Source organism: Homalodisca vitripennis, unplaced genomic scaffold (assembly GCF_021130785.1).
Source record: "Homalodisca vitripennis isolate AUS2020 unplaced genomic scaffold, UT_GWSS_2.1 ScUCBcl_204;HRSCAF=1612, whole genome shotgun sequence".
Classification (NCBI taxonomy): Eukaryota; Metazoa; Arthropoda; class Insecta; order Hemiptera; family Cicadellidae; genus Homalodisca; species Homalodisca vitripennis.
In genome coordinates, this window is record NW_025776310.1 from 20,090 (window position 1) to 38,408 (window position 18,319).

Consider the following 18,319-nt stretch of genomic DNA (forward strand, 5'->3'; position numbering starts at 1 on the left):
TAATTGTTATGTTATACAATTGTTATGTCCTGACTGTAAAGGTAACTGCTACGTTACCAGGAAAGCCATTACGAGTCCTATGTAGATTACTTCCTAGAGCGGCAAAGTGATATTGTATTCGTTATGCCACGGTTGGATAGAGATTATCGGAATGTAAGTCACTCCTTTAAATTGTTTGTAGTTTGTTATTTTATTATAATAAGTACATTTTAATTCATCCAAAAAGGTTGTCATATACTTATTATGAATAATAACATATAAAAATGCTTAATCTGTACATGAGTGATATTTTCTTTACATAAACTAAATTTTGTAATCGATTGAGCTTATTGAAACACGCAAATTGATTGGAATAATTTACTTTCAAATTCAAAATTCTACTTTTCAAGACCTGTAATTAATGTGTTTGATCTACTGAGCCAATAATCATAAACTCTAAAATAATCTATTGCTTCAAATAACTTTAAAAATATTGTAATTGTAATTATGATGATTTCACTTAGTGACTGACTTGCTTATCCGTGAATAAATATCAGAAATAATTAAAAGGAATTTGAACAAATGCTTCACGTATATAATATTTCAGATAAGCGTACCTATAAACAATTTTAATTTTTGTTTTCATATGTAAGACTTCATTGTTTGTGCTTATCAATTTTATCTATAAAGATTTTATTGCTATCAGTTATGTACTCAGTCGGCTACTTTAAAAATATTCAATAAAAACATAAATTGTAATGAGTTTATAAAATTGTTATTTCTTTTTAAATTCAAAACTTTATGAACATAGGAAAGTTGTAAACGGAAAAACTTTAATTGAAAAATTAATTGCTGCTCTCTCCACATATACGAATTCATAATAACTAATTTTTTAACTAATTTTCTTTAGGTTCTGAAAAATCAGAAACTGTACAACCTAACACTATTTTAATTGTAATAATTGTAGGTGCTTTAATTGATAAAATTTATCGCTCTTTTTAATATCCTAACTTTTTATTATAGTTATAACATCACAACAGGTTAAAACTAAGATCGATGATTCCAATAAAATAAGATATTGGGTGCTAGAAATAAGAATTTCATTGCTTAAGATAGCAATATAATTAAATCAATAATACAACGACAAAGTAAGACTGGACAAATACACACGATAGCCTATATAATTGAATGAAAGTACAATAAAAGACGCAATTATATGCAAGTGGGTCGAGAACTAAGTATAACTTTATACGCAAGTACCGCTGTTTTATTGGCATCATGGAGCACAAAATAGGTTAGTTTGCACTGCGGGTCGAGTGTCACGGAGTTATTGGATGAGCGATAGCAAATATTTTAATATGTTTAAACAGGAAAAGTACAAATAAATCCTTTTAAACATTTCTATATAGATAATACTACTCTATATGAATTATTTTGCGTTTGGAAACTATTTTTGGGGAAAAAATTAATTTGAATTCTATATACAATTGTAATTAATTAGTAAATGATGTTCGATATTTTTTAGAAATAACTAAATCGGTCTCAAGTGCTAAGTCTTTAATGTATCTGGAAAATTTTGAACCAAGATGCTTTGTAAGTTTTGAATCTTTTAGATAAATTCCCCCAAATCTTCTCGCGATAAACCTAAGACAAATTTGTTAACAATATCTAGTTATTTTTTATTATGAAAGAGACTTATATCACTCTAATTTTCTTTAAAACATTTAGTTATTTATACTTACTACGTACTTGTTTAATTTAAATCAATATTTTCCCAGGCTAAAGCCCAAAAAAAATAAGACTTCAAAACGCAAAACCTTATAAACGACTAAATTGAAATGTTGCATGAACTTAATAAGAGTTACCTCCGTATACTGGACTTCCTCCCAAGAGCGTAATAGGCATCTCAATCCCTCTTACGCACGTATCTATTCTTCATCGGGACCACAAGGCAAACTCAACTATGAGACTGGAAATATCTTATAACTAAAGCAGATTACAATACAGCAACATATTCTGCAACTAGCTATAACTTTTGTATCTCTTTTAATACATTAAGTTTCATATGTACATTTTTATGATTCGGTTATATAAATGTTGCAAAGAAGAATAACTTATTAAATTAGGTGTAGTATATATTTTAAAATATACAGCTGCCACTCAAGTTTGTTGTATTAAAATTTTATATTGTATTATATTTTGTTTATTTGTTACCTTTTGAGAACAATAATTCGTTGAAATATTAAAGGAATATTTAAGAGTCTTGTTACCTTTCTTATAAGAAGCCTTTGTGCAACTATAAAGTTCTTTATATATATATATATATATATATATATATATATATATATATATATATATATATATATATATATAAGAACAGATTGGGACAAACAAAAACTCTAACCATGGGACTTGAAATATCTTAGACCGATGGTTAAGATTAAAATGCGGGTAGTAGACGCCTTTTTACCCAAGTTTGTCTTGAAAACAGTCATAAGTACATAATATTGTCTTTATTAGGTAAATAAATTAATCAGGAAGCGAATTTAATCAGCTGGAAGTGATTCTTTTTACCCATAGTCGTACATAAGATATATTATATACATATAAACTTATATATATATATAAACTTCAACGGGACAAAAAGGCAAGCTATAAGTATGCCACTGGATAAATCCTAGATAGAAAGTTAATTAAAAGAGTTCAAAGTAGACGCTTTTGATTAAAGATAATTTTGTTGGTATATATTTTCTTGATCTGGGCATAAGGGAAAGGCGAACTCAACTATGGCACTGGGAATACCCTAGATAGGAAGTAAAATTAACCAGCCGAGGTTGACACTTTTTGACCACATTAGGTTTTCCAGACTGTAACAGGCTTTTCGTGCAAAAGTTTTCCTATACCAAAATTTAAAATTGAACCATTTCAAATGTGATTCAACTTTTGAATTTCTCGACTATGGATTCTGTAATAATATCTATCTGATGTTTCCACTTCTGTTTAAAAATACTATAGAGATCCATAATATTATATCATAAATACTTTCACTAAGAAAACTACACCCTTCTATTTTGAAAATTGAGAGTGAAGCCGAAGGTAACGTGTAGTTAAAATAAAAATGTTATTCAATTTAAATATTAGGAACAACTTAACGTCTTTAATGTTGACAATGAACCTACAGGAATTAAGTTTGTACTGAGACAGTTAAAAGAGCTATTAAAATTTATAAAAAAATAGTTTACAACCTTACATTACAAAATTAGACTTACGCTTTGAGTTCAAATCGTTGAAATATAATTCTTAATATATAGAGATCAGACGCTCTTACTAGTATAAAATACCAGTAACGAGGCTTTTTATCCTTAAACGTACAACAAACACGTTATGACCCGTAGATAAAATTATTCCTATTATTCTTGTTAAAGAACAACATGGCCTGGAGCTTGTTTCCATGGTAATGATGTTTTGCGGTGAGCCAAGCCTCAACACGTGGTCCTTAACCACAGGAACAGCAGGATAGGTGGGCTTATAAGGAAGAAAAATATGAGTAATTCATACGAAATTATATCCATATTATAAACTTAACTACAATAGGAGTTTTACTTATGACTTACTACGCATTAATTGGCTAATCGTTAGCGACTCGAAAGACTACAAAAGTTGTATTTCTCTGTACGTGTCTGGCTGTCCGGACGATATAACGAAAACAAACTGATCAATAGACTGTGCATTTTGCATGAATCTTCATTTGTACATAGGCAATACTAAATGGCATCTTTTAAAAGCAGTACTTACTATTATTAAAATAACGCCTAAAATTAAATTTTTATTGGACCAGTTGTTTTCTTATGAAGAGTCTCTTAGCAATCTGCAAGAATTTCGATTGTACACACAGGTCAAGTGGAATGTCAACTAGTAAACTCGATCTGACGACAGAGAGAATATGGAAATAAACAATTCCAACATCTAGCGTATTATTTTTATCCTTAAACACTGAATATTGTAGTGTTTACTCTTCTCCTTATTCTGTTTGTGAATATTATCGCACATGTATAAGAAAAAAGGCTGAAAAGCAGATCGGTCTCTCGTTAACATTAGCGTGGTATTAAATAACTGGAATGTGCTCTCTTATTCATTTGTAAAATCAAAAAACATATTTTTAAACACAAGAAAGAAAGAAATATAGCGTTGAATATAGTAAAATTTAACTTACAAACATGAAGATTTCCATTTCTTCTTCCAATTTATATAAATAAATTATCAATAGATAGCACTAAACAACTCTTGGTTTAAAATATAGATGTTAAATTCATATTCAGGTAATCTCAAGAGCTCAATGGAAATTATTAAATGTATTTACGACCAGATGGTGTATTAATTTTGCCCTTAATATTTATAAACTACAAGCTATCTATGCCAGACTAAATCCACGGGTAGGGTACGATAAGCGGACCCGGTGTTTTATATCGAAGAATGTAGTCATCGATACCTAATATTCGCATCTCAAATCCTAGACTATCAATCGATATAAAAGTATTTATAGTCCTCAATAACAATCATATTATGTTTAAAATTAAAATATGAATTTGATATTTACAGTGATCAAACAAATTATTCAGTGAAAACTGAAGACAATCATATTTGCTGCTCTCAAAGTTACAGTTGTTTCTTTCCCACAAGTTTCACATACGTTTTTCGGTACGAGTCCAACATGTTGAAGAACATGACTTATCATCTTTCAAAGCATTGTCATGTATTTTTCTAAAATTTACTGCCATTTTTAATAATAAAATGTTAGGCTAGTTATATAAAATTGAAATATTACATTACGAGTATTATTTGAAAGTGTTTACAGCTGTTGATAAAGATTATTTAAGTTAATTGATCAAATTAATTAATCAGTATCGATTGATTATATCGATGGTTATGATTAAGTATTATCGTTTGCCAATTTCGATATAAAAAACCGGGTCCGCTTATCGTACCCTACCCAAATCCACTACCAGAGAGATCCTCATTCTGCCTCAGTGTAACAGTGCTAACAACACATAGTATGTCCGTAACCATATTATCAGGAACATTACTACATTACATTACATTACATTACATTACATTAGTACATTACTTGCATTGCTAATTATTCTTTAAATATAGCATGATGACGCTACTGATAAATGGGATAAATTAAGGTGTGTTCTACACGTTAATGACAATGGAGATGAAAGATTGTTTATGGCGAGGAAACGAATTCGATATAAATTTTCTTTAATCAGTGTTGATAGACACTGGTTTAGACGGTGAATAAACATTACGTATTTTCCGCTTATATAATCGCATCTATCATATCAATATGTTTTATCTCAGAGGATGAAAACATTAGTTACATAACTATTTCTAGGAACCAATATAGCCTTCAGTTCTCATCACGTAAAGCTGGATGTTTTAAGAAAGATTTTATCCACCATCCTCTTTAACAATAAAATCAAAAGAAAAGTAAATTTTCGGAATTCCCAGCGAGGCTCTGAAGAAGGTTTTCACCATCAATCCCGGGTTGTTGCTGAGTATGTACAATGCCTGCTTTGTTGAAGGAATGTTTCCATCTCTCTGGAAAACCGCCAGGCTAGTACTTATCAGCAAGGGAAAAGGTGATCCTGAGCTGCCGTCGTACTACACCTCTCTGCATGCTGGGCACGGCTGGAAAACTTTTTGAAAAGTTGATTTGTTCCCGCCTGATTTCTGCCGTGGTATCTGTCGGGGACCGTTGCCCTCGTCAGTACAGTTTACTTTGCGGCGTGATGTAAGATATTAAAATAATGTAATAAATTTAGGTAAATTGTAAAAAGAACTAACTGGAAGTTGTACTGGAGTATTTAAAAATATTCTAAACCAATAAAATATTAATGCCAATTTTTTATGTAAAATAAAATGTAATACATTTACTATTTGTTAATAAATATTTGCATTGTGAACTATTATGAGTTGCATACGGTATACGAAAATCCCTAAAATGTATTAAAGTCAGAAGAAGGAGTACCGATAATGCACAAGCTAGATTTCAGAAGCATTACTGTTGAAACACACTTGACAGATTTTAAACTGTTGCTAATGTAGTCACTGTAACAATGAAGTTCGACAGGTGAAATTAAGGGGAAAGCTGTAAGGGAGAGTATGGAAGTGGGTGGTGGGTGGCGGATGGGTGGTAGGTGGGGTGTCCATGTCAGTGAAGCTCAGTTCTCAGTCGCTGTGTATTGCGCGACCAGACATGATCGCGAGAGCTCCGCACCACGTGACCACGGTTTCCACTACGTGATTGGACATGGTGTTTATTTTCCTATTGGAACTCATATTTTGTAAGTTATCATTTCGTAACATAACTGTTTGTGGAGGGTATGTATTAATGTTTAGGGAAAGCAAAAGACGTGCAAGAAATAGCTATTTTTAAAATACAAATTAAACAGCAAAGTTTACACAAATTTATTGAATAAATAAATGTAATAATGTTATGTACCCAATACCGTATTTAAACTGCACAATAATGCTAATGCCTTATTATTTATGTTGTAAATTTATGAAAATCTACTGTAATAACTTTATTTGAACCCTGCTGAATAGCAAACAATTGCCTAAACTGGAATTAGTAAGTTCCATATAATTGGTATAATTTATATACAGATAAACCAAATAATTCTATAGTATTATAGTTCGCACAAAAACATAGCAAAAGCTTATTGTGACTAGTACAATATCAACTTTGATTAGCTAAAGTCACTTCAATACGAAACAAAGTTATCGGAACAAACATATCATTGTAACAACAACAAAAACACACTCCCCATTAAACATATTTAGTCTGCATCCCGTCTTTAAAATTGAAATAGGAACGTTATTTCCCAATGTAAAGCGCTACAATCCGAATTTTGAGTAAGGGGTAAATGTTCACAAACGAATTGAAATTACGTTTTCAGCTTCAAATTTAACCTTATAATTAGCATGTTTCTATACAATTATTTTAGTTAGTAGAGTGTTCACAAATAAATTGCAATCAATCGTTTTTAGCTTGATATTTAACCTTATAATTAGCATGTTTCTTTGAAATTATTTTATTTACTAATGTATTTACGAATTTCACGTCCATTATTTTAGTTGTGAATTATATACGTAGTTATCTATACAGCTTACCCGCTTCTACTACACTAAAACTGTATGGAATGAAGGCATTCTAAAAAATTTATTTTAAAAGCATATATTTTAGAAATTGTTAACGTCCAAAATTTGTGTAAGGGACGAGTGTTCACAAATAAATTGCAATCAATCGTTTTTAGCTTGATATTTAACCTTATAGTTAGCATGTTTCCTTGAAATTATTTTAAGTAGTAATATTATATATGTATGTATGTATTATATATAAATAGGGAAACTACTTTTATAAACACTTTGTAAAGTTTATGTTATAAAAATTTATATTTTAAATTGCCTTAATTGCTGTTTCTTGTATTTGAGGATATACAACTCAAAACCAAAATAATCGACAGGAAATTCGTATACTACACACACACACACACACACACACACACACACACACACACACACACACACACACACACACACACACACACACACACACACACACACACACACACACACACACACACACACACACACACACACACACACACACACACATATATATATATATCTTCAATAAGAATAGAAGAAAATAGAATAGAAAAAAGAACATACATTTCTCTATATTTCGTTTTAAGAAATTTTCAAGAGATATAGGTAAATAAGTAAATATATCAACACAAAATAATAAACAAAAGAAACATCATATGTTTATAAAACTGGTCTAATTTTGAATTACGTACAAAGAGTAAATAATTTTGCCTAATACAAGGAATATAAAGTTGTAAATTAAATTTGAAGTTAAATGTGTAATGCTATAAATTAAAATTGTCAAGTGTAATTTATAAATAATGCTATCCATATCATAAAATTTAGACCATCCGGATGTTTAGTTTGTAGCACCCTCTGATGAGCTATTTCTAAATAATTCATTTTAAGTTTATGGGGGTTCTGAATTTTGTTAATACTTTTTAGAGATAAGCATTCATCGAATTTTTTGTTATGCTCCATTGCATGGGCCGAAATAGGATTTGATTTCATTTTAAGGTTTGTATTGCTGCGATTTTTGTTCATTATAATGTGCAATGGAGTTATGCTCTGACCAATGTAGTCTTTCGGACAGTCTTTATATGGCAATTGGTAAATGACATTGCTAGATTCACAAGTAATTTTAACAATTATCGCATAATTTCTTTTTGTTGTGCTGCTACAGAAATGTTTTGAATTTATTATTAAATTACATGTTTTGCAGCGAGGCTTAAAACAGGTTTCACAGCCAAAAGGTTTGTTTAAATTTTGAGTTAGGTCATCAGAGGGTAGTTTTAGTCTTACTAATATGTTTTTTAAATTTTGAGGATTTTTTAAACATTATTTTAGGTGGATTAGTAAATAAATTTTTGTTACAGGTGAAGCTTGTAGAATATTGTGTGCAGTTTTTATTATACCATTACTTTTGTATAGCCCTGGTGGTAATACATTTTCCTTGGTTTAATTTTTGTGTTATTTTTTCTATTTTCTTTTATTCTTATTGAAGATACATGACCCATTTGGGATTTTCATCAAGCATTCAACGTTAAAGCCATTTGGTATATATATATATATATATATATATATATATATATATATATATATATATATATAAATGAAATTTTTTGTTTGAATATTTTTTTAGTTCCTTTTAATACTTAAACTTTATTGGTCGTAAATATATATTTACTGTTAAAACTTATATTAGTTAATTTATTGACATCATTATATACTCGTATTTGCAGATTAGTTTTCCTAGTAAACTGCAAATTATGAATAATGGATTTTACTTGACTGGATGTTAAATTATTTACACAAATAAGTAACAATACGTCAAACTTATTATTAAATAAATCGTTTGGTTGTATACTTAAATTAATATATTAAATCTGAGTTATTTTATTTCTAAATTTAAACAATTCTAACGGGTGTCAATATTATATTACCCTTAAGTATATAAAATATTGTTTAATGGCTCATTCATTATTTGATGAATCTATTTAAACATTATACTTATACTATATGCCTGAAATATAGTGGGAATTATACGTTGCAATGCATGTTTGGCGTAGATCATTATTATACTATATGTGTGTGTGTGTGTGTGTGTGTGTGTGTGTGTGTGTGTGTGTGTGTGTGTGTGTGTGTGTGTGTGTGTGTGTGTGTGTGTGTGTGTAAAAATAAATAAAATTTAAAATTACACACATATTAGTTTTAAATTGTATTTCATTGACTAGAAACGTTTCTATACTAAACAATGAAATCAGTAGGGCATTTATACTTTTCTAAACAGAATTTTAATGCTAAGACAACTTCCTATCGATTTATACATTGTATTAGTTATAAACCCTACCATATGTTTTTATATCCTAATAACTCTATGTTTAAATACTCAATGATCCAGATAAATGTTGTTGTTAGTTGTGTTGACTTTAGAACTTGTCAGCTAATGTAAAAAATTAAGCATATACTATTTTAATTGTATAAAAATAGGGTAACTACAAGAATTTACATGTATGATACGTTTAAAATATACGAGTAATTTTTAATAATACATTCTAAAAATTTAATACCGAATATGAATAAATTTGATGCAGATATGCCCCGCTCTTAATCAGATCACATTGCTGTTTATATTTTATAAATTCTCAATCCAATGATGGGAACACGAAATAAAAAATACAAAGAGGATCAAGATAAGAAAAGTGGTTATCTAAGGAAATTTTAATAGCGTGTAGCTTTATTATTCTTTCCCGTTTCCTTCACGTAGAATTTGTAAATGTGAGATCGTTCATAGTCATTGGAAAAAACCCCATGTTTACAACTTATTCTAACACGCTACAGCAATCTCTGACCTAAGAGTTTCCAACATGGAAGTGTACGGGAACCCTTAACTATTAAACATCATGGACACTGGCTACTTGTGGGAAATTGTAAGCAGGCACTGATTTGTGTAGTTATTTCTCGAAGTGGACAAACAGAGTCATGCACGTCTATAAACGGTGAGCTAAAACATTTTGATCTCTTTTTATATATTTCTTCCAGTTGGTAGGCTACAATTTAAAATGAATTAATCAAACCATATTAAAGTAGAAAAAGTATTTTACTTCTGTAATTTAAAACTGTAATATAGAAAAGATAATTCAACGAACTGTTCATGAATTTCTATGTGCGGTTAGAATGGGACCAAGAAAAAATGGAATATTGTACAATAAATACGAAGTGACTCGTCAAAAAAAACAGTGGAATGGTGGACGGTTATGTGGCTATTCCTCGGAGACTACTGTACTGTATATTGTCACGCTCCGAAAGGGATTTCATATTATAACTCCAATCACTGCTCTCTAAATCTCTGACAGAACCTTGTTAATTTTTCGTAGAAAATATGACTAAATATACATGTAAACTATACAAAGAAACTTGTACATGTCTAATCAATCGTAAATATTCATATAAATAACCGACTATTTTTGTATGGTTAAACGTGTGACGCTATACGCTATGTATAACCATACAACTTATTCTAACACGCTACAGCAATATCTGACCTCGGAGTTTCCAACATGGAAGTGTACGGGAACCCTTAACTATTAAACATCATGGACACTGGCTACTTGTGGGAATTAACACGCTATGCAATTACGCATTTTAAAAAGTATTGTTTACAAAGAAAAATATGATTTAATAATCCTATGCTATTCAATTTATCCACATGATGATCCACAGAGAATGTAGTGATTTAATTGTAGACCTTTCACCCAGGATAAACGATTAGGGATGCAGATTGAAAGTAAATTGCTACTGCTCTATTAGGATGATACTATAATGATTAATTTTGATATATTGGTAAAAATCATACGCCATAAAATCAAACGTTCGAGTATTGAATACTGGCTGTTACTTCAGTAGAATCCGCATCGGAAATTGTGTACCTTATAAAACCAGCCACTTCAGTTATTGGTAAATATTTCCTTGAAGTGTATCTAATTACAATACTGCAATTAATTTTGTATGTGTGTGAATATAGTTGCTTGACACACTCTATATATCATGTCAAGTAGATACTTAACAACTGGAAAAGTCAGCCACATTATGTTACCTTTTCGCACTAACTACGCTGACGTATTAATGAGGTTTCGTTTACAGAATGGGTGTTACTTTACATTTGGAGTAACAATGAATGCGTACAGCTCTTTCCTATGGCATAGCACTGGCATAGAAAAACATTACATTACATTAAGAGCATTACGCTTTTAGTATTCCTCAAGCTTGGAAAATTATATTATTTGCTTGACTTGGGAATGGAATTAATCGTACGCTCTCTCTCCTAAATTAATATGTTGCAGAGCATATAACTGAAACGTGCCTCGCGATTGTTTACTCCACTTATTTGATTGTGTATCATTGATTATGGAAATTTATCGTCCATACGAACGAGACCAAAATATATTTTATTCTTTCCTAATCTCGGCACAAGTCTAAGAATTTTTTAGACAATCGTCATTCCTTTAACTAAAATTTTACTGTCTTATATTATTTTCTTTGCGTTCTTCTCTTCAACTTAACCCTACTCATCTGTGTACCTTCTCAATAGCACTTTTAAATATAAGATATGTTATTCACTATTATTTGTATTCAAATTTGTTCTAGTTTTTCATTAGCGACACAACCGAACTTCAGGCAACACACCAAATACGTTAGCTCAAATTCGTATGGTAATAACCTATACAGTTCCAAAATAATGAACCATTGCAACGGAGTATTGAAGGATTCGGTATAAAATAAAGAAAGAGCATGTGTACAGACGTGCATATATACAAACGGACCTTTTGACACAAAAACTAATAGCACTTTTTCTTGGCCCAAGATGAGTTGATGGATGGAGTTTCAAGATTCTAGGACCTATCTATCAAGAGTTTCGTACTAATAGATGAGCGAAAGAATAAATAGACAATCGGATGGACAGCGACATTAGATAAAAAAGTTACTTAATAACAACATTACTATTAAAAAATCCTCGTATTTTTAAAACTCATATTGTGGCACGAGTTAAAGTTAAGTTACAGTTTGTCAATGTGAAACTAGTATTAAAATTTAGAATTCTTCTCCAGAAAATTAAATGGTTTAAGATGAGAAACCCCTACTAGATTTCATATCTTATGACGGTCATATTATCTAATACACACTGGGTAGTAATGTCGTTTTATTAATAGGAGTGTGCTGTGAAACCTTACGTGATACTGAAATTTGAATGGCTGCATCTCAATAATCTTTACTATTTAATAATTGTTTCCTTAATTCCAGTTTTATCTTACGTGACGGCCCAAACAGAGAGTAATCTAAATGAGACCCTCATCAAGTGCAAGGATCGGTCCTACCTTGATAATTGTCTCAAGAAGCTGCCTCCAATACTCGAAAAGTACGAGATGAAAGGAATCCCTAGCTCCAAACATGACGTCGATGCATCTTGCAGGTAAAATATCACCATATATGGTTATATTTCCTTATATCCTGATATTCCTGGATATATCCTTATTATAACAAGGTTGTACTTGTAAAAGTTTTTAAAAAATCGAAATAGTTATAAGCTGAAATTAAAAAATAAACAAATTACTTAAACAGAAAATATTGATACCATTATAATAATTTCTTTAATTTTATAACTAAATTATATTTTCTACTATGATTTTAATAGGAAGCACATTACATTATACACCGGCCTTTAGTGGATTGGAAATACATTAGACTAGCTAAGGGAATCGGCCGTAGTGGCTTCCGAAATTCCAATTATAATATTATGAGAGAATATTTTTACTTAAAACAGATGATAACTCAATCATACGTGATGCTCTGGTAGTTATAATTTCACTGACCTCCTTAATATAAGATAATTTTCTTGTGACAGTTTACACTCGTGTATTATGCATATGAAAATTGAAGTAATTTAAAATCTTTCAACCTCATTATATTAGTGTAATTCAAGGTATAAATAGAATTTACCAATATATTTGGATGTGAATTTGGTGTTAAATTGATTTAACATCTATCTGCCTCAAATGCCCCCATAGATGTTTTAAACATTACATTGAGTTTTTAATGTTTTATTTATTAATGAGAAATATGTCGATCACTTATCCAATGTTGATAAGTATGTTATTTTCCTTGGGGTGGCCTACTGCCATGCACTTAAGCCTCAAGGACTTTTTGCGCACCCCGGAAACACACCATGAGGCCCACCAGTCTATAACTTCAGCAGTTCAACAAACCGCCGAAAACAACCTATCAAGTCCTCCTGGGAAAATTCACCACACCCCTGTCCAAACTACCAAAGATGGCAGACCACTCTCTTGCTATTGCAGGGCAATCAAAGAGCAGGTGCTCAGCAGTCTTCTCCTGCTCATTACACCTTCCACAGAGCGGATCCTCCTGAAGGATGCCAACTCTGTGAAGATGCTTCCTCAGGTGACCATGCCCCGTAATGAGACCAATGACCTTAGAAGACATTGATCTGTTTAATGACAGAAGGTCCGAAGCCACCTTGAGGAAGTTGACTGTAATACCATTCTACTCACTCTCAAACCCAGATGCAACCTCCACCTTCTCCCATGCTCCGCGCGAATCCATTTCGAGACAACCCTAGAGGATTTACACCTTGGAACACCGCAGAACGGTTGAGGGCCCGTCATAATTGTTGCTAAGCCCTGGTTGGCCAGGGCATCAGCTCTTTCGTTCCCAAGAATCCACTCATGACCAGGAACCCAACAAACGGTTACATTGTTGATTCTGGCAAGGGAGGAAACGGTCTGATAGCAATCCCAAACAAGTTTGGATTTGATCACGCAAGAATCCAGCGCCATCAGCGCTGCCTGACTGTCCGTGAAAATGTTAATCGTCTTGCCCCTATATCGCAGACGAAGATTCTCAAGAGCACATTCCATAATAGCTGCGACCTCCGCTTGAAAGACTGTCGGATACGGACCCATAGGAACCACCAGCTCCCTACATGGTCTCACTCCCAGAATTCCAGCGCCTGTGCCGCTTTTTTGTTTTGGAGCCGTCTATGAACCATTCGAGCTCCGCTGGTGGAAGAGGTTTCTTCCCCTCTGACCAATCATCCCTTGAGGGTAAAATAATCCTAAAGGGTTTGTCAAAGGAAACTTTTTGTGGCATCTGATCATAGATCATGTGCAAAACATCCTCCTGTATCAGAGTGCTAATTCTGCAGTGCCCACCGCTGCAACCCGACCAGAGTCCCATCTGCTGAAGACAGTAGGCACTCCTCCTGGCCATAGCTCGAATGACAATGTCCAGGGGGGCGTGATTAAGACAACAGTCCAGAGCCGCGCCTGGCGCACTAGGAAAAGCCCCAGTGATAGCAAGGCAGGCCATCCTTTGGATACCCGCCAGACGAGCTACCACCGTCTTGGCCTCCGTTTTTGGCCACCATACGACAAGCTCCGTACATTAGTGCAGATCTGACCACGGAAACATAAAGCTAGTACAAGAGCCTCGGCTTCAGTCCCCAGGGCCCACCTATCACACGTCTGCATTGCATTAGAGACCACTTACCCCTGGCAATGACCCTTTCTAGATGAGGTCCCCAGTTTAGAACCCTATCTAGGATCACGCCCAGGTACTTGACCTTAAGTATGTTTAGTTTTTTCGTTAAACTTTAAATAGGATATGGTTCAATAAATTATGTCTATTTAATAGTTATTTCGCACGTTATGATTCAAAGCATAAAATACTTGTAGTAAATAAAATAAATGTTATTCCTAGTGTGATGATGGTTTGAACGTTTCAATATTTAAAATCAAGTGATGACTTTTCTCAGAGGTTACAAGTAATCAAGCTATTGAACCACCGGAAGAAAGGAGAGGAAGTAATTTGCTTCCTCTCTGGAGAAAATACAACTGCCACCTCATCCTCGTTGCGTTATATCAGACTATACAGACTATGTACTGACCATACATGCCGTGAAATTCTCCTGTCAAATCCCAAAATATTATATTTAGTCGTTAGTTACCCATTGTAAATATTTACACTCACCACCTTTAATTTCAACAATAAAATATATCCTGCATGTTCTTTTTTTCAATACATTATTGGAATTTTTAAACTTGAGAGGTATGCACGGTACTTATAATTATTACAATGAAAACCAATAACTCTAAATACTGAAATATTATTTAAATTGTAAATGTTTGGCTGTATTTGATATTTAAATTTTGTTTAGTGCATTCAAAATAGGGATGGGTTGCATGGATGAGTTCGCCAAGAAATGTCTCTCCCACCAGGACAGACAGACGCTGGAGGCTCATGTCGCCGGCGCCAGACACACGTTCAAGTTCCTTTGCGATGATCCTGTTTTTCAAACAGGTTAGGAGATTGACTACCGATAGACAAATTTTCATTAGCTAAACTCAGTTTAGAATATATAAAATTATCTAAATAACCTTAAAGTATATAAAAAATTTGTAAACTAAACTCCAGGTATTTTTGAGGTGTACTTAGAATACTTCATTTCCCCCCCCCCCAAAAAAAAGAAAAAAAAAACTGTAATGTATCTTTCTTTTATGTTTTTCTATCTGAGTTTACTGATACACAAATTACACAGTCACATTTTATTTCTTCTATATTTTAATTAATTTGGGAGACAGGTCCAATCTAAATAATACAATGTAGGTGTACAAATTGAAACTTCACTGTAAACGTTCTATAATGATAGTGTCAAGTATAAAATATACTACTTTTAATAATTTAAAAACTACAGTGACAAATAATGGGTAAATAGATGTTAACCATAACAGTAAAAAATAGATTTTATTTTAATATATACATGTAGTATACAATACATGCACACAAAATCTATTTTTCTAAAGAAATAATATTAAAAAATTAAACCTACACAAAAATATTATAGATATATAAGTTCAGAAGAGTGAGAAATCTTTGTAATAAAAAATGCAACGTAATTATTTTAGAATAATGTAAAAGGGTTTGGGCTGATATTACGCAAACTTTGTACATCCAGTTTTTATTCTGCTGGATTTGTAATAGTTTAATAGTTTTAAAGTACTAATATAAAATACGTTGTATATTGTAGAATACCTGCAGTACACATCCTGTTACAAGGCGATCAGCAAGGACTGGGACAACTGTGCTAACCGGTTTGTTAGTCTGGTCAGAGAGGAGGTCAGCCGCAAAAACTACACTATGGAGTCCAGATTACTCGAACTGTGCTGGTAAGTCTTAATAAAATCTCTATAGTGTATGGTATATGTTGCAGTTATAATTTCTGATATGAAATTACTAAAAAACTGCTATAAGATTACACAGGTAGATAGTTTTTTCTTAAAACATACTGTCTCTTGCTACAGATGTGACTTAAAAGCCCATTAGGAAGTAAACATTTCACCAATCACATCTATGAGACTAATGATTGTAACTGTCTACAGTGCCAGACACGGTTTCCTCAAGTGCGTGTACGTCGCCAGCAGGCTCAAATGCAAGAAAGAGGAGGCTCTTTTCATCAAGAAGATCGCCGACACCCTGTCCAACATGAGGGTGTACTCGAAGCACTGCAGGAACATCGATGTGGCGTTCTGTACTGGAGAAGGGACAAATCTCACATGGCACTTCCTTACCTCTTCGTTAGTGATGTTCTTAATCGTTTTCATAAAGTAGTTTTTACCTTGTAAATTTACTACTTGTAAATCTCTGTACATAGATCTCTATTTTAGATTATGAGAAAAGTTTTGGCAGTTACTTATTAAATGTTTTTTTAGCTGTAGAAGTTTTTTCCCCTTGGAAAATTATTCATAAAAGAAAACCATTCACAATCTCTCAGTATTGAATTATTTTCATTCTTTTAGTTATCGATCAAGTTTGAACAAGTCTTTAGTGCTGTGTAAATAACTAAATTTAATTTTTAGTAACTTCTGGGAATTTAAAATGAACTTTATTATTCTCATCATATCTCCCACAAATTATTTACCAACACTTGTGCAAAACAGAAAATTTCTCATATTTAATAAATATGTTCATGTATTTCCTTCTTTGGCGTTGTAATATTTATTGTTGGCTGAGTTTTAGCAAAGGTTTTCATTTGTGGGCCTAGAAAATTTTTTTTGTCTGTATGTCTGCTCACACGATATTTCAAAAATTAACTGGCATGTACTCTAGAAATCATGCATGAATCCTTATATATATATATATATATATATATATATATATATATATATATATATATATATATAAGGCACGCTGAGTTTGAAGATGGTGTATGTCACTCCATGGAATTTGGCTGGGCATTAGTGAATTCTTTTACATTGATCTTACGGGTAATTAAGATGGCAACGAGAATATAGCAGAGTAATTAAATGGGTAAACAAACACAATACTTATGTTTGTAATACTCATGTTGATATTTACAAGTTTGTAATAAGACATTCAAACATGTACAAAATTAAAAAATATAACTTAAATACACCAACAAATACAACATTATTTCATAGTGGTATGGTATGTAGACTTTTGTTATTTAAAACATTTTATGAATCCCCATTTAATGAATATAATGTGAATGTATCATGTGGCAAAATATGCAAGCACTAAATTAACAAGAAATTTCATTTCTTTTCTTTTCTTATTGTCAGTTTTATGTCAGCTTTTTTGTATCTTTCATTGTCTGTCTAACTGTCCGCAGGAAATCTCTGGAATTAATTTAACATCAAACCTCAGTTAAGTCCCTTACGAAACATTGTATGGCGTACTTCTACCTTGTACATTGAAAAGTATTCCAAAAATGGAGACTTTACCACAAAAAACGTTTTAAATTATTATAATATTGCTGTAACAGTACAATCTATATTTTTATACAAATGAAACAACACATGTTGAGGTAAGTGTAAGAGTAATAAAATAGACTTGGTTTATTACATTTACAATTTAGATTATATATAGCCTATTCCAGTGTAGCCTTTTAATATGATGAACCAGATAGGAAACTGTTATTGAATATTTACTTTATTTACATTTATAAAGGGTTTGTTACTGATTCGATATTTTTCAATGCAATACAAAAGATAACGTCTTACAAATCGAATATTCCGATAATTTATTTTTAATGATAATCAATAATTATATTTAGGAAATTCAGTATACCTAACGTTTAAAATGTGAAACT

General features: G+C 31.9%; 1 protein-coding gene across 1 annotated transcript; it reads left to right on the forward strand.

Annotated features, from left to right (window-relative positions):
* The first annotated feature begins 6,228 nt into the window (after nucleotides 1-6,228).
* Nucleotides 6,229-16,888, forward strand: LOC124370451. Its single transcript, XM_046828736.1, has 5 exons — nucleotides 6,229-6,329; nucleotides 12,436-12,604; nucleotides 15,368-15,510; nucleotides 16,238-16,376; nucleotides 16,590-16,888. The coding sequence occupies exons 1-5, from the start codon at nucleotides 6,296-6,298 to the stop codon at nucleotides 16,816-16,818; spliced, it is 714 nt and encodes a 237-aa protein (XP_046684692.1). The 5' UTR covers nucleotides 6,229-6,295; the 3' UTR covers nucleotides 16,819-16,888.
* Nucleotides 16,889-18,319: the final 1,431 nt, after the last annotated feature.

Coding starts and splice junctions, on each gene's coding strand:
- LOC124370451 (XM_046828736.1), top strand. CDS start 6,296: ATGGTGTTTATTTTCCTATTGGAACTCATATTTT. Junction 6,330..12,435: donor CCTATTGGAACTCATATTTT/GTAAGTTATCAT, acceptor CCTTAATTCCAG/TTTTATCTTACGTGACGGCC. Junction 15,511..16,237: donor TGATCCTGTTTTTCAAACAG/GTTAGGAGATTG, acceptor TGTATATTGTAG/AATACCTGCAGTACACATCC.